At 45.1% G+C, this 26,147-nt stretch overlaps 1 protein-coding gene across 6 annotated transcripts in view; it reads right to left on the bottom strand.

Annotated features, from left to right (window-relative positions):
- Positions 1 to 26,147, bottom strand: part of ELP4 (elongator acetyltransferase complex subunit 4) — a 687,452-nt gene that overhangs the window by 448,746 nt on the left and 212,559 nt on the right. For all 6 annotated transcript variants that reach the window (XM_075325557.1, XM_075325560.1, XM_075325558.1 and 3 more), the window contains exon 6: positions 14,727 to 14,820. In XM_075325557.1, the coding sequence (XP_075181672.1) occupies positions 14,727 to 14,820 (94 nt within the window). The remainder of the gene's footprint in view (positions 1 to 14,726; positions 14,821 to 26,147) is intronic.

Below are 26,147 nucleotides of genomic sequence, written 5' to 3'. Positions count from 1 at the left end.
AGAGAGTGAGACTGCAGAGAGTGAGACTGCAGAGAGCAGAGAGTGAGAGAGCAGAGAGTGAGAGAGCAGAGAGTGAGAGAGCAGAGAGTGAGAGAGCAGAGAGTGAGAGAGCAGAGAGTGAGACTGCAGAGAGTGAGACTGCAGAGAGTGAGAGAGCAGAGAGTGAGACTGCAGAGAGTGAGACTGCAGAGAGCAGAGAGTGAGAGAGCGGAGAGTGAGAGCAGAGAGTGAGAGAGCAGAGAGTGAGAGAGCAGAGAGTGAGACTGCAGAGAGTGAGACTGCAGAGAGTGAGACTGCAAAGATTGAGAGAGCAGAGAGTGAGACTGCAGAGAGTGAGAGAGCAGAGAGTGAGAGAGCAGATAGTGAGACTGCAGAGAGTGAGACTGCAGAGAGCAGAGAGTGAGAGCGGAGAGTGAGAGAGCAGAGAGTGAGAGAGCAGAGAGTAGAGAGTGAGAGAGCAGAGAGTGAGAGCAGAGAGTGAGAGAGCAGAGAGTGAGAGAGCAGAGAGTGAGAGAGCAGAGAGTGAGACTGCAGAGAGTGAGAGAGCAGAGAGTGAGACTGCAGAGAGTGAGACTGCAGAGAGCAGAGAGTGAGAGCGGAGAGTGAGAGAGCGGAGAGTGAGAGAGCAGAGAGTGAGAGAGCAGAGAGTAGAGAGTGAGAGCAGAGAGTGAGAGAGCAGAGAGTGAGAGAGCAGAGAGTGAGAGAGCAGAGAGTGAGACTGCAGAGAGTGAGACTGCAGAGAGTGAGAGAGCAGAGAGTGAGACTGCAGAGAGTGAGACTGCAGAGAGCAGAGAGTGAGAGAGCGGAGAGTGAGAGCAGAGAGTGAGAGAGCAGAGAGTGAGAGAGCAGAGAGTGAGAGAGCAGAGAGTGAGACTGCAGAGAGTGAGACTGCAAAGATTGAGAGAGCAGAGAGTGAGACTGCAGAGAGTGAGAGAGCAGAGAGTGAGAGAGCAGAGAGTGAGAGAGCAGAGAGTGAGAGAGCAGAGAGTGAGAGAGCAGAGAGTGAGACTGCAGAGAGCAGAGAGTGAGACTGCAGAGAGCAGAGAGTGAGAGAGCGGAGCGTGAGAAAGCAGAGAGTGAGAGAGCAGAGAGAGAGAGCAGAGAGTGAGACTGCAGAGAGTGAGACTGCAAAGATTGAGAGAGCAGAGAGTGAGACTGCAGAGAGTGAGAGAGCAGAGAGTGAGAGCAGAGAGTGAGAGAGCAGAGACTGCAGAGAGCAGAGAGTGAGACTGCAGAGAGTGAGACTGCAAAGAGCAGAGAGTGAGACTGCAGAGAGAGCAGCGAGTGAGAGAGCAGCGAGTGAGACTGCAGAGAGTGAGACTGCAGAGAGTGAGACTGCAGAGAGTGAGACTGCAGAGAGCAGAGAGTGAGACTGCAGAGAGTGAGACTGCAGAGAGTGAGACTGCATAGAGCAGAGAGTGAGACTGCAGAGAGTGAGACTGCAGACAGTGAGACTGCAGAGAGTGAGAGAGTGAGAGAGCAGAGAGTGAGAGAGCGGAGAGTGAGAGAGGAGAGAGTGAGACTGCAGAGAGCAGAGAGAGAGAGCAGAGAGTGAGAGAGCAGAGAGTGAGAGAGTAGAGAGTGAGAGAGCAGAGAGTGAGAGAGCAGAGAGTAAGAGAGCAGAGAGTGAGAGAGCAGAGAGTGAGAGAGCAGAGAGTGAGAGAGCAGAGAGTAAGAGAGCAGAGAGTGAGAGAGCAGAGAGTGAGACTGCAGAGAGTGAGATTGTGATCATGCCAGGCTGGTTTCTGGCCAAACAGGATCCTGTCTATCAGCATGCCAGCGTTCACATGCGTTTGCGTGCTGTTTAGTCAGGATCCAGCAATTTGCAGTATTTGGACGCAGCTCAAAAGCGCTACAAGTAGCGTTTTTGAAAAATGTTAAAAAACTGCAAGTCGCTGAATCCTCACTATAACGCACGCAAACGCATGTGAACGCATGTTGACGCGAGTCCATTGCAAATGCATTGAAATGAAAATGCATTTGCACTGGATCCGTTTTTGTGTTAAAAAACGTTCAGGACGCATGTTAAAAAAACGTAGTGTGAAAGCAGCCTAAGGCTGCTTTCACACTACGTTTTTTTTAACATGCCTCATGAACGTTTTTTTGCTGCAAAAGCGGATCCTGTTTTTGCAAAGAAAAACTCATGCAAACGCAAGTGTTATCTCACAGGATCCTGTCACTTGAAGTTTATGGGCAGGCATTGGAGTCATGTGATCGGGAGTGAGGGGAACTGAACATGACAGACTGGAAATTCAGACGCAGCTGGGGCAAAAGAGAGGAGAGAGAAGAGGAGAGAAGAGGAGACAGAGGAGAGCAGAGAGTGAGAGAGCAGAGAGTGAGACTGCAGAGAGTGAGACTGCAGAGAGCAGAGAGTGAGACTGCAGAGAGTGAGAGAGCAGAGAGTGAGAGAGCAGAGAGTGCGAGAGCAGAGAGTGAGACTGCAGAGAGTGAGAGCAGAGAGTGAGAGCAGAGAGTGAGAACAGAAAGTGAGACTGCAGAGAGTGAGACTGCAGAGAGTGATAGAGCAGAGAGTGAGACTGCAGAGAGTGAGACTGCAGAGAGCAGAGAGTGAAAGAGCAGACCGTGAGACTGCAGAGAGTGAGAGCAGAGAGTTAGAGAGCAGATAGTGAGAGCAGAGAGTGAGACTGCAGAGAGTGAGAGAGCAGAGAGTGAGAGAGCAGAGAGTGCGAGAGCAGAGAGTGCGAGAGCAGAGAGTGAAACTGCAGAGAGTGAGAGCAGAGAGTGAGACTGCAGAGAGTGAGAGCAGAGAGTGATAGAGCAGAGAGTGAGACTGCAGAGAGTGAGACTGCAGAGAGCAGAGAGTGAGAGAGCAGACAGTGAGACTGCAGAGAGTGAGAGAGCAGAGAGTGATAGAGCAGAGAGTGAGACTGCAGAGAGTGAGACTGCAGAGAGCAGAGAGTGAGAGAGCAGACAGTGAGACTGCAGAGAGTGAGAGCAGAGAGTGAGAGAGCAGATAGTGAGACTGCAGAGAGTGAGACTGCAGAGAGCAGAGAGTGAGAGCGGAGAGTGAGAGAGCAGAGAGTGAGAGAGCAGAGAGTAGAGAGTGAGAGAGCAGAGAGTGAGAGCAGAGAGTGAGAGAGCAGAGAGAGAGAGCAGAGAGTGAGAGAGCAGAGAGTGAGACTGCAGAGAGTGAGAGAGCAGAGAGTGAGACTGCAGAGAGTGAGACTGCAGAGAGCAGAGAGTGAGAGCGGAGAGTGAGAGAGCAGAGAGTGAGAGAGCAGAGAGTAGAGAGTGAGAGAGCAGAGAGTGAGAGCAGAGAGTGAGAGAGCAGAGAGTGAGAGAGCAGAGAGTGAGACTGCAGAGAGTGAGACTGCAGAGAGTGAGAGAGCAGAGAGTGAGACTGCAGAGAGTGAGACTGCAGAGAGCAGAGAGTGAGAGAGCGGAGAGTGAGAGCAGAGAGTGAGAGAGCAGAGAGTGAGAGAGCAGAGAGTGAGAGAGCAGAGAGTGAGAGAGCAGAGAGTGAGACTGCAGAGAGTGAGACTGCAAAGATTGAGAGAGCAGAGAGTGAGACTGCAGAGAGTGAGAGAGCAGAGAGTGAGAGAGCAGAGAGTGAGAGAGCAGAGAGTGAGAGAGCAGAGAGTGAGAGAGCAGAGAGTGAGACTGCAGAGAGCAGAGAGTGAGACTGCAGAGAGCAGAGAGTGAGAGAGCGGAGCGTGAGAAAGCAGAGAGTGAGAGAGCAGAGAGAGAGAGCAGAGAGTGAGACTGCAGAGAGTGAGACTGCAAAGATTGAGAGAGCAGAGAGTGAGACTGCAGAGAGTGAGAGAGCAGAGAGTGAGAGCAGAGAGTGAGAGAGCAGAGACTGCAGAGAGCAGAGAGTGAGACTGCAGAGAGTGAGACTGCAAAGAGCAGAGAGTGAGACTGCAGAGAGAGCAGCGAGTGAGAGAGCAGCGAGTGAGACTGCAGAGAGTGAGACTGCAGAGAGTGAGACTGCAGAGAGCAGAGAGTGAGACTGCAGAGAGTGAGACTGCAGAGAGTGAGACTGCATAGAGCAGAGAGTGAGACTGCAGAGAGTGAGACTGCAGACAGTGAGACTGCAGAGAGTGAGAGATTGAGAGAGCAGAGAGTGAGAGAGCGGAGAGTGAGAGAGGAGAGAGTGAGACTGCAGAGAGCAGAGAGAGAGAGCAGAGAGTGAGAGAGCAGAGAGTGAGAGAGCAGAGAGTGAGACTGCAGAGAGCAGAGAGAGAGAGCAGAGAGTGAGAGAGCAGAGAGTGAGAGAGCAGAGAGTGAGAGAGCAGAGAGTGAGAGAGCAGAGAGTGAGAGAGCAGAGAGTAAGAGAGCAGAGAGTGAGAGAGCAGAGAGTGAGAGAGCAGAGAGTGAGAGAGCAGAGAGTAAGAGAGCAGAGAGTGAGAGAGCAGAGAGTGAGAGAGCAGAGAGTGAGAGAGCAGAGAGTGAGAGAGCAGAGAGTAAGAGAGCAGAGAGTGAGAGAGCAGAGAGTGAGAGAGCAGAGAGTGAGAGAGCAGAGAGTGAGAGAGCAGAGAGTGAGAGAGCAGAGAGTGAGAGAGCAGAGAGTAAGAGAGCAGAGAGTGAGAGAGCAGAGAGTGAGAGAGCAGAGAGTGAGAGAGCAGAGAGTGAGAGAGCAGAGAGTGAGAGAGCAGAGAGTAAGAGAGCAGAGAGTGAGAGAGCAGAGAGTGAGACTGCAGAGAGTGAGATTGTGATCATGCCAGGCTGGTTTCTGGCCAAACAGGATCCTGTCTATCAGCATGCCAGCGTTCACATGCGTTTGCATGCTGTTTAGTCAGGATCCAGCAATTTGCAGTATTTGGACGCAGCTCAAAAGCGCTACAAGTAGCGTTTTTGAAAAATGTTAAAAAACTGCAAGTCGCTGGATCCTCACTATGACGCACGCAAACGCATGTGAACGCATGTTGACGCGTGTCCATTGCAAATGCATTGAAAACGCTTTTGCACTGGATCCATTTTTGTGTTAAAAAAAACGGTCAGGACGCATGTTAAAAAAACGTAGTGTGAAAGCAGCCTAACCGATAAGAGTAAGATCATTCTCAGTAAGAAGTGTTATAAGTGTAACCTTAAAGTGCTAAACAAAACCCAGCCATAAAAATACACATATCACCATCTAAAGAAATGACGTCTTGAAGTCAACACGGCAAATAGACACAGCAGCATTTTATCCAATGATGGGTGCAGCTATTGTCATGTTTTTCCCGTACTGTACATCCAGTAACATGTCCTGAATTTTAGATGACCTGTCATCCTACAGAAAAGACAAAATTCTGCAAGATATACTGTGGGAAGTGTTATGACATGCCTGTTACCATAGTTACAGCAGCAAGTGGGGAGAGGTTCCTGTCAGGGACCAATTTACTTCTCCGGAGGGGCACTGCCACCAAAGGCAAAGAAAGCATTGCCCTCGAGTCTCTGCAGACTGAAATCTGAGCAGCAAGCTAAATGAGCTCAGATATTCCACACTGCTTGAGAAAAAAAAACAGCCCAGGAAGAAAACAAAAGGAAAAGCAAAGTTAAGACACAAAAAACCCTATAAAATAGTCAAAATATGAGGAAACATAGTCAGCTATATAGATTACAGTGGAGTAATGATGCCATACTACCATACACTGTGTGCAGAATTATTAGGCAAATGAGTATTTTGCTCACATGATACTTTTTATACATGTTGTCCTACTCCAAGCTGTATATGCTTGAGAGCCAACTACGAATTAAGAAAATCAGGTGATGTGCATCCCTGTAATGAGGAGGGGTGTGGTGTAATGACATCAACACCGTATATAAGGTGTGCTTAATTATTAGGCAACTTCCTTTCCTGTGGCAAAATGGGACAGAAGAAAGATTTGACGGGCTCTGAAAAGTCCTAAATTGTGAGAAGTCTTGCAGAGGGATGCAGCCGTCTTGAAATTGCCAAACTTTTGAAGAATGATTACCGAACAATCAAGCGTTTCATGGCAAATAGCTAACAGGGTCGCAAGAAGCGTGTTGGGCAAAAAAGGTGCAAAATGTCATTTTCCACCAGTTTGGCCATATTTCAGAGCTGCAACGTATTGCCATACTCAGGGACACGGCCAAGGTAAGGAAGGCTGAAAAACGACCACCTTTGAACAAGAAACATAAGATAAAACGTCAAGACTGGGCCAAGAAATATCTTAAGACTTATTTTTCAAAGGTTTTATGGACTGATGAAATGAGAGTGACTCTTGATGGGCCAGAGGCTGGATCAGTAAAGGGCAGAGAGCTTCACTCAGACTCAGACGTCAGCAAGGTGGAGGCAGTTCAAAGATGAACTTGAGGGACCTTTTCGGGTTGAGGATGGCGTGAGGCTCAACTCCCAGACCTACTGCCAGTTTCTGGAAGACAACTTCTTCAACCAGTGGTACAAGAAGAAGTCGGTATCGTTCAAGAAAAACATGATATTCATGCAGGACAATGCTCCATCACATGCATTCAACTACTCCACAGCGTGGCTGGTCAGTAAAGGTCTAAAAGATGAAAAAATAATGACATAGCCCCCCTTTTCACCTGATCTGAACCCCATAGAGAACCTGTGGTCCCTCGTAAAATGTAAGATCTACAGGGAGGGAAAACAGTACACCTCTTGGAACAGTGTCTGGGAGGCTGTGATGGCTGCTGCATGCAATGTTGATCGTAAACAGATCAAGCAACTGACAGAATCTATGGATGGTAGGCTGTTGAATGTCATCATAAAGAAAGGTGGCTATATTGGTCACTAATTTTTTGGGGTTTTGTTTTTGCATGTCAGAAATGTTGATTTCTAAATTTTGTGTAGTTATATTGGTTTACCTGAAAATAAACAAGTGTGATGGGAATATATTTGGTTTTTATTAAGTTGCCTAATAATTCTGCACAATAATAGTTACCTGCACAAACAGATATCCTCCTAAGATAGCCAAATCTAAAAAACCACACTCCAACTTCAAAAAATATTAAGCTTTTGGGGGCGTGGCCTGCTTGCTAATGGCACCGGTCACCTAGCTGCTGAGCTCCAGCCACCTCGACTCCTAACCGGCTCACTGCGGCTCACCAGTGGCACCAATCTCTCTGCACACGGGGGGAAAGTGCTGCGGAGGTACCCAGGAACGTGGCATGCCAAGGGGAAAGTCCCAGAAGAAGCCGTCCCCGGCGAAAGTTACAGACTTCTTCTCCAGCACGGGACGAGGGAAAATGGCAGCAGCATCCTCCTCCACAGCTTCCTCACGCTCATCCAGGAGGGGATCCACAGCAGGCCCAGACTTGGACACAGACGCTGCAGATATACCGCTTACCAAAGGTACCATGCAGAAACTGCTCAGTGCCCTCCGCTCATCACTGCAGCAGGATTGGAAAGATATGGTGGCTGAGCTGAGGGGAGATATCACTGCCATAGGCAGTCGCACAGCACACATTGAAACTAAAATGCAGGAGCTGACAAAGTCACACAATAGCCTCATTGATGCCAATGCAGCACTGGAGGAACAAGTGCAAAAGCTCCATACCAAGGTCTTGGATTTAGAGGACAGGTCCCGCAGAAACAACATAAGAATCAGAGGAATTCCAGAGGCCATACCAGACAGGGGGCTGCAGAGCTTTCTAGGCTCCTTGCTGCAGGAGCTGCTCCCAGACCTGTCTGCAACTGATTTCCTGGTGGACAGAATACACAGAGTCCCTAAGCCTAAATCCCTCAGTGCTGATGCCCCCCGGGACACTTTGGCTCGCCTGCACTTTTACAAGACCAAAGAAGCCCTGCTGCAAGCCCTGAGAAGGAGGCCACCTCTGTCTGAGCAATTCCGGCACCTGTCCATTTTTCCGGATCTGTCTGCAGGAACCCTGGCAAAAAGGAGGGAATTTGCCCCTTATACCAAAATTCTCAGGGATGAAGCTATATCCTATAGATGGGGTTTCCCTGTAAAGATCCTGCTTTTCCGTGCAGGAAACACCCACGTCTGCCATTCCCCACAACAGTTGGCAAAGCTCCTATCCTCATGGAACATGGCAAATCTCCCGGCCAGATCTCCAAGAGCCACAGGATCATCCCAAAGGGATAAAGTGAATGAAGATTGGTCCGTCGCGTGAGTTATGTGATATGTCTGAGTCGCGGCTGAGACTTAGTTGCTACTTTTAAGGTCCGCTGGTTCTGTTCAACCAGGACCCTGAGCCCCCATGGCGGTACATTTCCACCATACCGCAGGCCCCCTTTTTGGGCTTTTTTCTATGTGGACTGATGCTCCCTACATCAGTAATGTTAGTGATGTTAATGTTGTCAGTGTTATCTCTTTCCTGTCTAACCTTCCTTTCTCCCCCCGCAGCTCTAGGCAAGAGACTTTTTTTCATGTACAATGGTACTGAACTGTATGTCTATAAATGTTAGGGGCCTGAACTCGCCGGCCAAGAGATCCATGTTTTGGCGGGAAGTGGTTAAATCCAAATGTGACGTGATTTGTGGTCAAGAGTCTCATCTCCTCCAGGGGGACTCGCACAGGTTAAATAATGCTAAATTTCCTTTCATACTGTTGGCTTGTGGGAAAAAAAAAAAGGCTGGAGTATTCATTTGTGTAAAAAATACTGTTGCGTTCACACTACATTCCCAACATTTAGACCCTGAAGGTAGATACGCCATTATTAATTGCTCCATAAATGGATCGAAGTATACTATTGCAACCCTTTACGCCCCCAACTCTGGTCAGATCAGCTTTCTGCGGAGGTTTCTTTCCAAGCTTTCATCCGTTACAGAGGGTAAGCAAATAATCTGCGGGGATTTTAACATGTTAATGTCCAGCACTCTGGATTGCTCCAATACTGCTGTAAAGAGGAAGGAAATGAGCACAATAATTTCAGAAAGGCATCTCCATGATATATGGAGATACCAACATGCAAATGAGAGGGACTACACATTCTTCTCACCTCGGTTCACCTCATACAGCAGATTGGACTACTTTCTGGTTGAAAGCTCACTTATTTTGGATTGCTCAGATTCAAAAATTGGACTTATAGCTTGGTCGGACCATGCCCCCATATACCTGACAGTCCAGGAGCAAAGCCGCACGCCCGTTTTTACCCGGTGGCGCATGAATGACTCCCTCCTGGCCTGTAGACAACTCTCTGAGGAGTTGCAGGCCGACCTTGCAGAGTTTTTTAAATTTAATGACAACAAGGAGGTGACAGAGGAAACGCTATGGTCTGCACACAAGGCCTTTATTAGGGGGTCATTCATCAAAATTGCCACTAGGGAGAAAAGGAGGCGTCAGGCAACTTCCAAAGCTCTACTGTCCCACATAGCGCTTTTAGAAGCCCACAATAAATCTGCCCCAAACATGTCAACATCTGACGAACTCAGGAAACTAAGAACACAGCTCCGCCAATTGCTGATGGTAGACTATGAGAAAAATTTAAGATCCCTCAAACAGCGGTACTATATGATGGGTGACAGGGCGGGTGCCTTACTAGCCAGGAGGGTTAAAAAACGAGAAATGCAAAACAAAATTGAATACCTCGTGACGGGTTCTAATGCGACAATACGCAACCCAACGGAAATAGCCAATGCATTCGCTGATTTTTATCAGTCTCTCTACAACCTTAAAAATGACCCCACTGCCCCAAAGCCTACCCAATCGGCAATTAATTCCTTCTTAAACAATATTAATCTTCCTCGGTTATCTACAGTACATCTAGAGCAACTAAATTCCCCTTTCTCCCTGGAAGAGGTTCGCCAGGCGGTGATCACAGCCAAAAGAAATTCAGCTCCAGGCCCAGACGGCCTCACTAACTCCTATTATAGGCAATTCACTGAAACCCTGTCTCCTTTCCTCCTGAGACTTTTCTCCTCTTGGCGAGCCACAGCAGATATTTCACCAAATAATCTAGAGGCCATTATAACTACCCTGCCAAAGCCAGGAAAACCCCCTACATCACCAGGAAACTTCAGGCCAATATCCCTCCTAAACTGCGACTTAAAATTGTACGCCAAAATAATCTCAGCTAGAATACATAAAGTCCTTCCATCACTGATTTCCCCGGATCAAGTGGGGTTTGTGGCGGGGAGGCAGGCGAAAGATGGGACGAGACGTATGCTGGACCTGATTGCGGTGGCTGAGGGGAGGAAAATCCCCAGTGTATTCCTGTCCTTGGACGCAGAGAAGGCGTTTGACAGGGTGCACTGGGGATATCTGAAATCTGTACTGGCCAAGTTTGGATTTGAAGGCCCCATACTTACCGCCATAATGGCACTATACTCTAACCCTAACGCCAAAGTTCTGGCATCCGGATTTATATCTCGGAGTTTTGAATTATCCAATGGGACACGCCAGGGGTGTCCGCTCTCCCCTATCATCTATGCCCTTGCTATAGAGCCTCTGGCGCAGACTATCCGTGAATGCCCTCGGATCTCGGGGATTCGAGTGGGGAGTACAAACCATGTCTATATGCGGATGATGTGATTTTATCCTGCACTAATGTAGAGGTGTCCCTAAAACACGTAATGGAGATCCTGTCCTCCTTCGCTCAAGTCTCGTATTACAAGCTTAATATTACCAAGTCCTTAATTTTTCCGCTCTTCCTGCCCGCCTCAACTAGAGCCACTCTTTCTCATCTTTACCCTTTCAAATGGGAAGACGAGGGTATCCCCTACCTGGGTATTATACTGGCCCCGCTACACTCCGTGATCCGGAAAAATCTGCTGACCCTGCACACCTCACTGGATAGAGAACTTACTCGCCTTTCTCTTCTCCCGCTCTCTTGGGTGGCGAGAATGCAGACCTTTAAAATGATCTGCCTCCCAAAAATTATCTACTTACTTCGGTGCCTGCCCCTAACAATTCCGCAACGGTATCTCACCAAAATTCATTCGCTAATGAGTAAATTTATATGGGCTGGGAAAAAACCTAGAATAGCCCTGAGATGCATGCATGCCCCGTTAAGTGGTGGAGGAATGGGTATTCCTAATATTCTAACATACCACAGAGCCGCTATCCTGGAACCGGCTCGAGATTGGTGGAGGAATGATTCAGACTTAAGATGGTTACAGATTGAGTACACCTGGGCACAGGTCCACTCCCCTAAACAATTCATAGACTCCCTGCTCCTAACCCCTTCGTCCCCCGGCGATCTTCTACCCACCACAGCAGCTCTAAAGAAAGCTTGGTCCTTGTGGAGCAAGCCAGTGTCACATGCTTTAGGTCCCAGCATTCCCCTTAGATCGCTAGAAGCCTTCATTCCAAACTTGAATCTTGCCGCCTGGACACGTGGAGGTCCAATCACCCTAGCAGATCTCTATAGAGAAGGCGTCCTACTCCCGTACTCAGAAATGTGTGATAAATTTAACCTTCCCCGACACAGTCTATTCCAGTTTTTTCAAATACGTCACTTTCTTCAGTCCGCTCCTCATCTCCCGGCTCCCACGACAGCTGACCACGCCTCAATTAAAAAATTCTTTCAAAATAGCAAAATCAAAGGCCTTTCATATATCCATAATATGCTAAACTCCCCACAACCGGACAAACAATTGCCGTATATGCTCAAATGGGAAAAAGATCTAGCTTCTCCGCTTCCGCCGCAAGAATGGTTCGCGGCCTCAAAATGGATCCACAAGTTCTCTTCTTGTCTCAATCATATAGAGCAATTAAAAAAGGTTCATCTGAGGTGGTACAACTCCCCTACTAAACTGGCTTCTTTTTCCCCACATGTGTCACCACTGTGCTGGAGGGGCTGCAACCACAGGGGCACCTTATGTCATATGTGGTGGTTTTGCCCTAAGTTATCTAACTTCTGGCAGGAGGTGTTCAATCTAATCCATGAGGTTACTAGTCTCCGCCTTTCTCCAAACCCAACCTTAGCGGTGCTACACATTGGCTTAGATGGGATCCCGGATCTTTTAAAAAACATCATTTCTCACATTCTCATAGCTGGCAGGTACTGTGTGGCATACAAGTGGAGGTCGGTGAGCCCCCCTACAAAAAGAGATCTAATTGAGAGGATCAACCTACACTGGCTATACGAAACCAACTTGGCCCCCAACCTAGAGAAGAGAACGGTGAGACTTAAACAATGGCACCCGTGGGTCACTTCCCTTTATGCAACGGCCCTCCCCCAGATACCGACACCTACACCATAAATAAATTGATTATGCCTAAGAATGTCTTGTAGAGCTGCTTCCCCCACCCCCTCTCTTTCCCCCCTCCCTCCCTGCTCCTATGTTCAGGTTGTTGTTGTAAGGGGTATTTAATGTCCCAGATTGATATTCTGATAATGGCTCGAGGCTATTCCACCTCTTGCTACTCAATGCTCCTGTTCTTGATGTTGTTGTATGAGAAGTTGTATTTTTCTGAAAACTCAATAAAAACCTTTATGATAAAAAAAAAAAATATTAAGCTTTGATATTTATTAGTCTTTTGGATTGATTGAGAACATACTTGTTGATCAATAATAAAAAAAATCCTCTAAAATACAACTTGCCTAATAATTCTGCACATAGTGTATTAACCCACTCATCGTCAGTCCACAGGTAACCTCAGCTCAGGAACCTTAAGGCCTAGAAGTGATCAAACCATACTTGGTCTTGTAGTAGCATAAAACCAGAACATATGGCTGAATACACTATAGTTAAAATAAAAATAGAAATTGCTAAAAGGAAAATGGCAAAGCTTTCGCTTTTCTTAAGCTTTCTGAGTGACGTTCACATGATATAGAAAAGGTACTGCCACCTGGAGTACTGTAAGAACTCACATACAACCATTCTAGAACTCATCTACCTCAACAACCAAAACCAGATTCTATCCTGTAGGATGGCTGCTGATTATGCAGTTTATACTCTTCTACGAGCCCCTGGTGGACCCAAATATTGACATGATGCTTACTGTGAAAGAGGAAAACCTCTTGGATTGCAACAGATTTGGCTTAAAGGTAAACAGAGGAAGGAAGTCTAAGGGATTCCCAGGTTTTTACCCCCGATACTGGGATTGAGACTGAGCTGCAAGGAATCCCCAGGCTGCAAGCCTCAGAGTTGACTCCATTACCATCATATGATGGTATGATGCTGGGTACCAATTTGAAGTACCTGGGAGACCACTGTAAAAAGTCATCAGACAGGCTGGGGTTACTGCAGACGGAGATCACTTGAACCAGTTGACAGGCCAAAGGTCAGCCAGGCAGCAGACGAATTGACATGGACATTGAACAAGCTTGGAAAATAAGACTGAGTGATTTAGAAGACTGTGTTGACAGATGCTTAGCTGAGAAGGAACAGCTTTTGTAGCACAGGTCCCTGAAGTGGTTGGGAGGCCGTGCACAAGCATAGGGGAGGCAGCACCGGAGGCTCCATCAGTGAGGTAGTGGTGGTAGGCAGGACATCTTAAAGAAGGCTGGTAAAGCCTGAGCAAGGCAAGTACAAGAAGACCAGCAAAGGGAAAGTGAAACACTTAAACACTTAGGACGGTTTCACACATCCGGCTTTTCGCTTGTTTGCCGGATCCGGTGCTCTCCCGTACAGACAATACAGTACAGTGACAGCGCTGTAACTTCCGGGTCACATGCGCCGGTCACATGACAGCATTTGACCGGCGCTTGTTGCGCTGTCACTGTACTGTAGTCACTGTATGGGAGAGCGCCGGATCCGGCAAACAAGCGAAAAGCCGGATGTGTGAAACCGGCCTTAGGTGTCTAATTTCAGAATCATAATCCCGTATCATGAAGAAACCACAAGGACGACAATACAAGTGATGGACTTTTATTGCAGTTCATATGCCTCCACAATTTTTACATAGTGTTTTCACTCATGGAAGTCCCAAGCCCCTGCAACTGGGCAAAGGGAAAATGAGAATATTGTTCACATATCACAGTTGTATTGCATCATTATGTTACACCTAGCCTTGAATTGTCCCCTACCAGAAAATGAGCTATTAGCAACTGGTGAGAATTTAGTCTGTAAGAGTTAATATAAGCTACAACCTTGAAATAATATGTTTCACATCCTGAGGGTGTATAGTTAGCACCCAAATATGTTCAGTAGCACCCAAATATATATTTTTTATGCGTTTTTTTCAGTGCAGATTTGTCAGAAAAGCTGAAGGGTTTCTTGGCGCCAGCAAAGTGAATGAGAATCCTGAAGTCTCCTGCACACACTGAGTATGTTCTCCTCGCAGATTTGGAGCAGATGTAAATCTGCCGGATGTCAATTCCTTCAGCGTTTTTACTGCAGATTTCATTCATACTAATAAAAAGGAAAAATCAGCACCAAAAAACATGGCAAAAAAACCATCAAAAATGCATCAAAAATGTACAGCTAAAGAATGGAAATCCTAATATGTTCACCTTATGAGCCTTGTGGATCTGCTTTTTACCAACATTTTTCGAAGCCACAAAATCAGATTTCTGGGACAAGTGAAACTCCCCAAAATTATTTAGAAAGAGAAAACAAAGTGTCCTGTACAGACCTTATACTGTCCTGACTGCGCCATAATACAGGTCACACACTCTCTCCAGACACCATGCGCCACTAATGAGAATATTAATGATGAGTGCATATATGTGCGGTCCACTACATTCACACGGTCTTGTCATGTCCACAGAAAACACGTTACACATTAACATGGCCACCGCTTGGCCTTCATCGCCCTGATTACATTATCAGTGCCTGGTAACAGCTCACTCACTGTTCCTTTTTTCTAAGATCCCCCAGACTGACCCCTGAGAATTCCCGCAATACAATTATATATGCGAATATGGCAGATAATGAAGGTGATGGATACCTGGGGGTTGGATCCGTCAAAGCTTCCCTGGTGAATCGCACTCTGTATAGACTGCAGGAGCTGGAGGTAGTCACAGGACATCTCACTTGAGAAGCTGTAGTGGAAATAAGACATTACATTGTGAGTTGAAAAGGACTATTTACAGCACATGAAATCTTAAAAAAGCTAGTGTGAGAGATAAAGCGATTTTAGATAAATATGTTAAAGTGAATCTGTCAGCGGGTTTTTACTACATAAACGGAGAGCAGGAGGGCTGAGATTCTGATTCCAAAAATGTGTCACCTATTGGTCTGCTTCACGTCATTTTGATACAATCTCTTTTTTCTCTGCTGCAAACTTACCAGTTCTCTAAATGCTGAGCAGTGTATAACCCCACCCACATCACTGATTGGCAGCTTTCTGTATAAAAAAAAACACCAAAAAGGAGCCAAGACAAGTGATATGTGCACACACAGAATGTGGTGAGCCTTCTTCATAAAGATGGCTGCAGCCAAGGTGCAAGATGCTGATGTCACAGCCACTCAACCTCCACACTAGAGGGGAGGGGCGGCTGCTTAGCATAAGACATGCACACTAATAAGCCCACCCACATCACTGATTGGCAGCTTTCTGTATCCACTGTGTATTGCCAGATCTGCCACTAAGTGATAGGGTGGGGTTACACAGAGCAGTTACGGTAACCATCAGGCAGGAGATACCTAGTCCTGCAGTGATAACCTCTTGTTGATAAAACACTGATGGTACTGAAACTTCAACATGAAACTCAACAAGTGACATATTGTTAGGTTGAGACATCATGCTGCTCTGACATTACATAGCACAAACCTGCTGACCGATTCCCTTTAACCCTTTTTGTGATGATGGTGGAGGTACAATACAGAACACCATTGCTTTATGTTATAACAGCTTTCATACTTAAGTGAATGCCAATCTGGCTCAGTGCTGTAATGCATCAGCTAATTGTTTTTACTTATATAGCCCCATCATATTCTGCAGCGCTTTACAAACACCATCATCATTGCCTCACTGGAGCTCACAATCTAAGGTCTTTGGAGTATGGAAAGTCATCAATGCAAATACAGAGAGAAGATAAACTAATTGCAGATGTTGTCCTTCTTACAAAGCAACAGTGCTAACCACTGAGCCACCAAGCTATGCTCCAATCTGTAACACAAAGTCCAGTTTTTGGAGAAATATGTCCATTGGTCTGAACAATTATACTGGAGTGTTGGAATGACATCAGAAATTTGGATCAGTGGAGGTTCAGAAGCGAAGCCCCCCACCCATTGCTAAAATGAAGGAGGCAGAAGTGATCAGTGGAGAAAGTATCTCCTCTGTGATATGTCAGACTTATTGACTTTAATAGCAGACATTGCCCTATAACTGCTCTCCATGGTGCCATCAGCAGGACGCAGACAATATACCACACCGTATCAAAATATTCTCTCCCGCTTTAAGAAATTTCTGTAGGAAAAAAAAAATAGACAACACAGATAATGAGTTTCTCGGAAAAAAATTTAAATATTAATTGATTTGATTTTGTTTCTCCGTTGTCGTTAATAAGGTATAACTTTTGGGTGTGAAGGTTAAAGTCATCAATAGCCAATACTGGAATGTTTGCAAATGAGATGCTGACTTGTTTATCAATTCAATGGAGATCTCCCTGCGGAGGAGTGGAGGCTGCTGCTGAGGGTGCAGCAGAAAAGGAAGGGTTATAGGTGAAGGCCTTGGAAACTGGGATGACTTAATTATATCAAACCAGTCTCACAATGGAGTATGTAATGAAACCGCCATTGCATTTAAATAGTAATCACAGATAATTAACACATAGTTAATGAGCTGCTACCCCAAGTACACCTGATCATTATACCTCTGAGTCCACAGTTTGCCACCGCAGAGAGGAGACTCGAATGATAAATGAACTTGCTGTAATGTCTACACATATCCTACTGATTCTCATTAGGATTGATAATATGTAGATAAAACTACAACAAATATATACGGTAAGCTAAAAATGATCAAGGGCCCCAATACAGAAGCAGCATACAATGTGCCATTCATCATAGGGGGGTCCTGTTTTATGGCAGAGTCCTGTGGGCAGTCACAACGGACCCAGGTGCCACTGCCGCCTTCTACACCCTTGTTAGTATCTGTTAGGCGGTACTCTGCAGAAGATGAAGGATGGCACATGAGCACTGCATGGGGAATATGCACGTCAAGGTCTCACTAGCTTAAAAATCACTAGACTAGAGCTATCAAAAATGATATTTTTAATTTTAAGAGGTGTTGTACCATGACAAATAAAAATTATTACAAACTTTTTATGACGCACCACCTCCTTTTTTTGTATTCCTTTCAGAAATTCAACCTAATGTGTCCCAGTGCTGGCCAGAAGATGCTGCTTGTAGTGCGATTATTCATATGCCCCTGTATTGAGCTACTGAGCATGTGTGACCACCACTGCACGGTCAGAAAACACCAGGGGGCATCAGGACAAGTGCGTAACAGCAATACCTAGACAGAGGAACACTAGTTTTTAGAATGATTCTCATTGAAATAGTTGTTGCTTTGCTTTTTAAGATATTTTTATGTATTTATTTTACTCAATTATATAGTGATATAGGATTCCACAGTGCTATACAGATGTGATCACTATCTATATAACTATAGTTGAAGTGTGGTAAGAAACTGGAGAACCCGGAGGAAACCCATGCAAACACAGAGAGAACATACAAACTGCTTACAGATGTTGTTCTTGGTAAGATTTGATCACAGGACTCCAGCACTGCAATACTGCAGTGCTAACTACTGAGCCACCGTGCCGCCCAGATATAAAATAAAACTAAGCAAGCCAGCAATATACTTGTTCTTTTTTTTCAAAGTGGCCCAATGTCTTAGGCACCTAGTGTGCTGCCATACAGTGCCTTGTCTAGCACCATAGTGCAGAAGTATTCTGACATCAGACAGCTCTAATACAGTTCAGTGTGGATCTGTATATATAGCAACAAAACCCATCAGATCCTGTTGAGACAAACTACACTGGAGATCAAAATTAGAGAACACCAAACAATTTCCTAAGTGATTATATCCTAACATGAGTAAACTCGCAGTATTTTAAGCTTATTTCATAAATTGAATTTATTCTAAAGCACAAAATAAAAATGTAAATGAGATAAATGTAAAAGAACACTGATAAAAATTAGAGAACACTTTCAGATACCTGCAAGTTATTGGAGTTAATCTGGCACCTGGTGCTAATTTCCTTAATTATCTGACAAACCTTTATTTTATTTTCTCTTGTGTTTTTTGTTTTCCCCTTTTTATATTGTAACAATGTAAAATATATATATAAAAAATTGACACTTTTAGAAGATAGAGAATGAAAACAATCCACCAGAGTGTGGAAAAGTAATTAACTCCTGAGTGGGTCTTTCTAATTAATTAAGAATGAGATTTGAGCAAAGTAACTCTTTTGGTTATAAAAAAAAAAAAACAGTTATGTTTATATTGCTACCTGAAGAAGGCTACTTGTTTAACCCCTTCACAACCGCGGGCAGTAATTAGTCATAATGATTTTCTCACAACAAATGGCATCGTGGGCCATAAATAATCTACCAATAGACAATGTATAACTGGTAGAGATACATGATTTTTTTTCAAAGCAATGCAACTATGTAAAAATAAAATACATAAAATTCTGAAATAAGATAGACAAGAAATACAGGTGACCTTTTATTAAAGACAACTCAAAGTCTTCTCATCCCCAAGGAGAACAGAAAGAAATGTATCTAATCACTAAAAGCTGAGCGACACTTCCAAAATTTTCAGATGCTTTGGAAACACAGAAAATAAACATCAGCACCAGTTTGTTTTGTCACATTTACCGGGCCACTCTACAAGTAAACACCGCCTATTTAACAATGGTTTTTAAGCTAATTAACTTTTATCCTTTTCCCAAGCATTCTAGTAACTGATAACGCACAAGTTGGCAAGAGAGTAACCAAGCGACACAAGAGACTTCAACTTCCTTATTGATACAGTTTCCAAGCATTTGTGAAAGGTTAGTTTATCAAAGATATGACAAATAGGGTTATTATCAGGAGGTGGACTCCATTAGGAACTGTTGCCTAAGCTGCTTCAACCAAATGTATCTGGAAACTGGAGAAGTAGAGAAAAAATAAGTACATACTACCATGTTTATGGGCTTCACTTAGGGGGAGGTTAGAGTATTTGCAGATTGCGGAAAAGGATGTACAGTGCAGATTAATTACACTGAATAACAGATCCAGATTGGTGGATTGTCGGCTCTTATCAGCAACTTATTATAGGCCCTCATTGTGTCCTATTTCTAACCTTATGTTATCTGCAAATGTCTTGCATATACAGCCCTTTCAGGCTCCACCTGAGCCAATATGCAGCAATTGTGCATCCTTCAGTGCACAATTACTTTCAAGGTAGGTCATAGTAGGTACTTCATATATTTATTCCAAGGCAGTCCAAATTGCAGGATCTCAGGTATAACCATGAACATTGTATACGGCCACAGCTGATGACCCCTTCTGCTGGTTGGGGTAAAAACAGGTGGTAGGTATCAGTAACTAGATGTCATAAGCCCTCTTGGATGGAGATGGTTACCAGAGAAGAAAAAACACCAGTGCACATTGGACTGCACACAAAATATAACATTGGAGACTAATCAGTATCTGCTAACTTGATGTGTTGCGTGCACAATGACCAAGACAGCATGAGGTTCATTAGAGGTGCTGTAGCCAAAAGTCAGGTACTGAGAAGGTGGAGAAGAATAAACACAAAAAGACTCAAATTTGCTAGTTGGGCTTGGAGAGGCCCTGTCCTGCCCCTGTTCTGTCCAATTTGGAGAAGTTAACGGAGATTGGCATAAAATTGGCACCTAGTTACACAAAATTTGGAACATTTCACTGTGTTTGTAAAGACTGACAAATCAGGCGCAATGTTCAAATACAAAGCTAGTTATGAAGTGGTCATTCCTCTATTTTTATGCTACCACAAGGCATTTAGAAGCCATACCAGCTTCTATATCTGGCAAATTCCCAATAAGAAATGTATTACTGATACTGGGCAGCTGAAGAGCGTTGTCTGTCTCACCCTCATCAATGTAAAAATCCCACAAAGGGCCACAACAGCACAGGTGGTGTTAGAAAAAGTTGACATTATTGGAATAAATTTGATATTTAGGCTAACAAACTTTTTCTATAATTTAAAACAGAGGTCTCAAACACGCGGTACCTGAGGCTGCTTTTTGCGGCCTGCAGGCACATAGACCCCTTGACAATCAAAGTCCGATGCAGGGGACCACTGCAGTCAGCACTTTAGTTGAGTTAAACATACTACAGAAGCTGCTCAGAGACAAAGCTCTCTGCACAGCCACACCAATGGTAGTTGCCAACCAATCAGAGACAAGAAGGTGACGTTGGCATATGAAATCAGCTTCTAGCCTCTGATTGGTCGGCGGCTGCCATTGGTATAGCTCTGCAGAAATATTGTCTCTGCATGTAGCAGGCAATACATTTAACCGAACTAAAGCACTGACGGTGAAGGCTCCCTTCACTGGGTCGTGATCGTCAAGGGCTCTATGTGCCTGCTGGCCGCAAGAAGCAGAATAGAGGACACAGAGGGAACGGAGGACAGGTGAAAATAATCTTTTTTTAATGTGCATGTTAATAACTGCACAATAGGGGACACTACTACAGGATGGGACATTACTACAAAAAGTGGACTAGAAAAGGGGACATTACTATAAGAAGAGGGCCAGCGTGGGCACATTACTACAGGATGGGGACAAGTATGGGCACATTACTTCAAGATAGTGACATTACAACAGGATGATGACAAGGATAGGCATATTACTACAAGATGGGCACATTACTACAGGATGGGGACATTATTACATTATGAAGACAAGGATGAGCACATTACTACACGATGAGGACAATGATGTGCACATTATGTGCACATTACTACAGAATGGGCACATTACTACAAGATGGGCACATTACTACAGGAGGAGAACAAGGATGGGCACATTACTACAGGATGAGGACCAGGATAGAGACATTACTACAGGATGGGAACAATGATCGGAACATTGCTACAAGAAGGGGACCAGAATGAGAACATTACTACAAGATGAGGACCAGGATTGGGTACAATACAACAAGAAAGGAACCAGGATGACATCATTATTACAAGATCAGGATCAGGATGAGGCACATTACTACAATAAGGGGACCAGGATGGTAAAATTATCACAAGATGAAGACCAGGATAAAGCATATTACTACAGGATGGGCACATTACTAGAGGATGATGACAAGGATGGGGATATTACTACAAGATGGGCACATTATTACAGGATGGGGACATTACTACAGGATGAGTACATTAAGAGGGGCCCAGAATGGGGCATTACTACAGTATGGGCACATTACTATGGGATGAGGACAAGGATAGGCACATTACTACAAGATGGTCACATTACTACAGGATGAGAACAAGGATGGGCATATTACTACAGGATGGGGACATTATTACATGATGAGGACAATGATGGGCACATTACTACAGGCTAGGGATATTACTACAGGATGAAAATATCACTACAGGATGAGGACAAGGATGGACACATTACTACTGGATGGGTATAAGGATGTGCCCAATATTACAGGATGAGGACCAGGATGGAGACATTACTAGAGGATGGTGACAATGATCGTCACATTACTACAAGAAAGGAACCAGGATAAGAACATTACTCCAAGATGAGGACCAGGATGGGGCACAACACTACAAGAAGGTGACCAGGATGACAACATTATTACAAGATCAGGATCAGGATTAGGCACCTTACTACATGAGGGGGACCATAATGGTAACATTATTACAAGATGAGGACCAGGATAGGGTACATTACTACAGGATGGGGACAAGGAAAGGTACATTGCTACAGGATGGGCACATTACTAGAGGATGATAACAAGGGTGGGGGCATTACTACAAGATGGGCACAACACTTCAAGGAGTCCAGAATGGGGCGTTTGCTACAGTATGGACACTTTACTATGGGATGAGGACAATGATAGGCACATTACTACAGGATTAGCACATTACTGAGGACAATGATGGGCCACCGGGAGATCATCTGTTCGCTCTCAAAACCCGGCGGCCGGCTATTGTAAACAATCAGCTGATCGTTCTCTCTCTCACAATTTACAACGGAATCCGACAATGAATTCTTATTCTTGTCATCCGTTGTACAACGCATCAATCACAAGCGTCAAGCAACGCATGTGACTGATGCAAAACAACTGAAATGTGAACCTAGTCTTAGCCTACAGCTACCCCCGCCATGTATATCCTTGGTTCTGCAGAGCATGCATTAAATCTCAGTAGTAGGAGGGCAACGAGAAGCTGACAAAAGGTTTATAGAGGTTTATTTCTCCTAAGAACCAGATGTATGAGAGATGAAATTCAACAAGCCAAATCCTTTTTGATCTGTTGCAAAGTATGGGGCCCAGATACACATAACGTCTAGGGAACCTTGCTCTAATGTGTGTGGGCATCTATGTAGTTAAATAATAAAACTCCATCCTACAGCCTCCACTATAGATGGTGCTCAGAAGAAAAGGCCCACAATGCTTGTGCAATGCACCATTCCTAATAATTTACGCATATGTAAACAGGATCTTCTCACCCATTCAATCACCGATTTTCTTGAAAGTGGTGGTTCACTGCTTATTTTTCCAAACCTCATCAAAATAATGTTGAGAAACAAAGTTTCTCTCAAATACCTTGTGTAGCCAACAGTACTGTGAGTCCCGCTATTGCGGTCCACTCATCCCCTTCTCATGACCCCCCCGGGCTCCGTGACCTCTGATGTCCAGTGATGTTGACCTGACATCACCGCAGCTGGCCCCAGTCTTCCTGAATCACTTGGTGGCATTTCACTGCTCATCACAGCCCAACATCTCTCTGCTCTCTCCTTCACTACAGAGCGCCGTAAACAGGAGCGATGCCGGCCTGTGATAAGTGGTGAAGCCCAGCCCACAGCCCAGTCATTCAGGAATAATGGGGCCGGCCGCGGTGATGTCAGATCAACTGGAAGTTGATCATCAGAGGTCATGTAGCCCGGGGGCCATGAGAAGGGGATGAGCACTAGCACCACTCACAAACAGAATTAGCAACCCAAGGTATTTGAAAGAAGATTTGTTTCTCAAAATTATATCGATGTGGCTTGGAAAAATAAGTAGTGAACCACCCCATTTTAATGATATTGGATAGAGAAAAGAAGAATTCTCATAGAAGAGTTTTTCCACTCTACCATAATAATTGTGTTTGAAATCTCAATCTAAAGCCCAAGTGGTTTCACTGCTTCAGCCCCAGAATCAGGAAAATCAACAAACAAAATCAGGGGACTCAGTTCCCGGGGCAATTGTTCTCTCACATTCTTTATCCTTGGTATTAGCAGACACTATAGTTCACTTTCATATGCACAAGTCAGATGTCTGGCAGCCTGCACTAAGCTGTAACCACGATAAACATCGGGTAACCAAGGACCCCTTTCCTTGGTTACCCGATATTTACCTTAGTTACTAGCGTCCGCCGCTCTCACGCTGCCAGTGCCGGCTCCCTGCATACGTAGCTGGACTACACATCGGGTAATTAACCCGATGTGTACTCTGGCTAGGAGTGCAGGGAGGCAGCGCTAAGCGGTGTGCACTCACGCTGCCAGTGCCGGCTCCCTGCACATGTAGCTGGAGTACACATGGGGTAATTGACCCAATGTGTACTCTGGCTAGGAGTGCAGGGAACAGGGAGCCGGCACTGGCAGCGTGAGAGCGGCGGACACTAATAACTAAAGTAAATATCGGGTAACCAAGAGAAGTGCTTTCCTTGGTTACCCGATATTTACCTTAGTTATGCTTCCACGCGTCGCTGCTAGCTGGGGGCTGGTCACTAGTCGCTGGTGAGATCTGCCTGTTTGACAGTTCACCAGCGACCATGTAACGACGCAGCAGCAATCCTGATAAGGTCAGATCGCTGCTGTGTCGCTATGTGTGGCACCACCTTAAGTTCCACTTCAGGCTCTCTCTCTGCAGGGTAATTTGCTACCCCTATCTGTTATGATTGCTAATGAATCTACCTATTGTCATTCTACCTACAGTCATGGACAAAAGTTTTGAGAATGACACTAAAATTATATTTTCACATGATCTGTTGCCCTCTGGTTTTTAATTGTGTTTGTCTGATGTTTACATCAAATACAGAAATATAATTGCAATCATATTATGAGTACCAAAAGGTTATATTGACAGAATGAGTTAATGCAGCAAGTCAATATTTGCAGTGTTGACCCTTCTTCAGGACCTCTGCAATTCTCCCTGGCATGCTCTCAATCAACTTCTGGACCAAATCCTGACTGATAGCTGTCCATTCTTGCATAAGCAATGCTTGCATTTTGCCAGAATTTGTTGGTTTTTGTTTGTCCACCCGTCTCTTGATGATTGCTCACAAGTTCTCAATGGTATTAAGATCTGGGGAGTTTCCAGGCCAAGGACCCAAAATCTCTATGTTTTGTTCCATGAGCCATTTAGTGATCACCTTTGCTTTATGGCAAGGTGCTCCATCATTCTGGAAAAGGCATTGTTGGGCGCCAAACTGCTCTTGGACAGTTGGGAGAAGTTGCTCTTGGAGGACATTCTAGTACCATTCTTTATTCATGGCTGTGTTTTTAGGCAAGACTGTGAGTGAGCTGATTCCCTTGGCTGAGAAGCAACCCCACACATGAATCATTTCAGGATGCTTAACAGTTGGCATGAGACAAGACTGGTGGTAGCGCTCACCTCTTCTTCTCCTAATAAGCTGTTTCCCAGATATCCCAAACAATCGAAAATGGGATTCATCTGAGAAAATGACTTTACCCCAGTCCTCAGCAGTCCACTCCCTGTACCTTTTGCAGAATATCAGTCGGTCCCTGATGTTTTTTCTGGAGAGAAGTGGCTTCTTTGCTGCCGTCCTTGAAACCAGGCCTTGCTCAAAGAGTCTCCGCCTCACAGTGCATGCAGAAGCACTCACACCAGCCTGCTGCCATTGCTGAGCTAGCTCGGCACTGCTGGTAGTCCGATCCTGCAGCTGAAACAGTTTTAAGATACGGTCCAGGCGTTTGCTGGTCCTTCTTGGGTGCCCAGGAGCCTTTTTGGCAACAATGGAAGCTTTCTCCTTGAAGTTCTTGATGATGCGATAGATTGTTAACTGAGGTGCAATCTTTGTAGCTGCGATACTCTTCCCTGTTAGGCCATTTTTGTGCAGAGCAATGATGGCTGCACGTGTTTCTTTAGAGATAACCATGGTTAACTGAAGAGAAACAATGATACCAAGCACCAGCCTCCTTTTAAAGTGTCCAGTGGTGTCATTCTTACTTAATCATGACTGATTGATCGCCAGGCCTGTCCTCATCATCACCCACACCTGTGTTAATGGAACAATCACTAAAACAATGTTAGCTGCTCCTTTTAAGGCAGGAATGCAATGATGTTGAAATGTGTTTTGGGGGTTAAAGTTCATTTTCTTAGCCAATATTGACTTTGCAAGTAATTGCTGTTAAGCTGATCACTCTTTATGACATTCTGGAGTATATGCAAATTGCCATTAGAAAAACTTAAGCAGTAGACTTTGTAAAAATTAATATTTGTAGCATTCTCAAAACCTTTGGCCATGACTGTAAACAGCAAGCATGAGGTCATTCCAGTTAATTTTGCTTTTGTTACGTTGTCTGTTTTTCTAAACAAGTGGAAACAGGTTAGAAGTGTCACATGGAGATAATGGAGGCAACAGAGTTGAGTGTCCAAGTTATTTTAAATACACCTTGTTGAAGAGCCACTAATTTATGCTAAACTAAATATGGTCTAAGGGGTACTTTACACGCTGCGACATTGCTACCGATATATCGTCGCAGTCACGTCGTTAGTGATGGACATCCGGCACCGATAGCGACATCGCAGCGTGTAACACTAATGAGCGACAATCAACGATCGCAAAATCGTTCCAAAACGGAGATCGTTGACACGTCGTTCATTTCCTTAGTATCGCTGCTGCCACCGGTACGATGTTGTTCGTCATTCCTGCGGCATCACACATCGCTATGTGTGACACCGCAGGAGCGACGAACATCTCCTTACCTGCGTCCACTGGCAATGCGGAAGGAAGGAGGTGGGCGGGATGTTACGTTTCTATTGGCCGGTTCTATTGGCCGGTTGCTTAGTGACGCCGCAGTGACGTCGCTATGACGCCGAACGCACCTCCCCCTTGAGGGAGGGATTGTTCGGCGGTCATAGCGACGTCGCTAACCAGGTATGTGCGTGTGACGCTGCTGTAGCGTTAATGTTA

Source organism: Anomaloglossus baeobatrachus, chromosome 10 (assembly GCF_048569485.1).
Source record: "Anomaloglossus baeobatrachus isolate aAnoBae1 chromosome 10, aAnoBae1.hap1, whole genome shotgun sequence".
In the NCBI taxonomy this organism is placed as follows: Eukaryota; Metazoa; Chordata; class Amphibia; order Anura; family Aromobatidae; genus Anomaloglossus; species Anomaloglossus baeobatrachus.
Note: the sequence above shows the minus strand (reverse complement) of the source record. Positions and strands in the feature narration are given on the sequence as shown.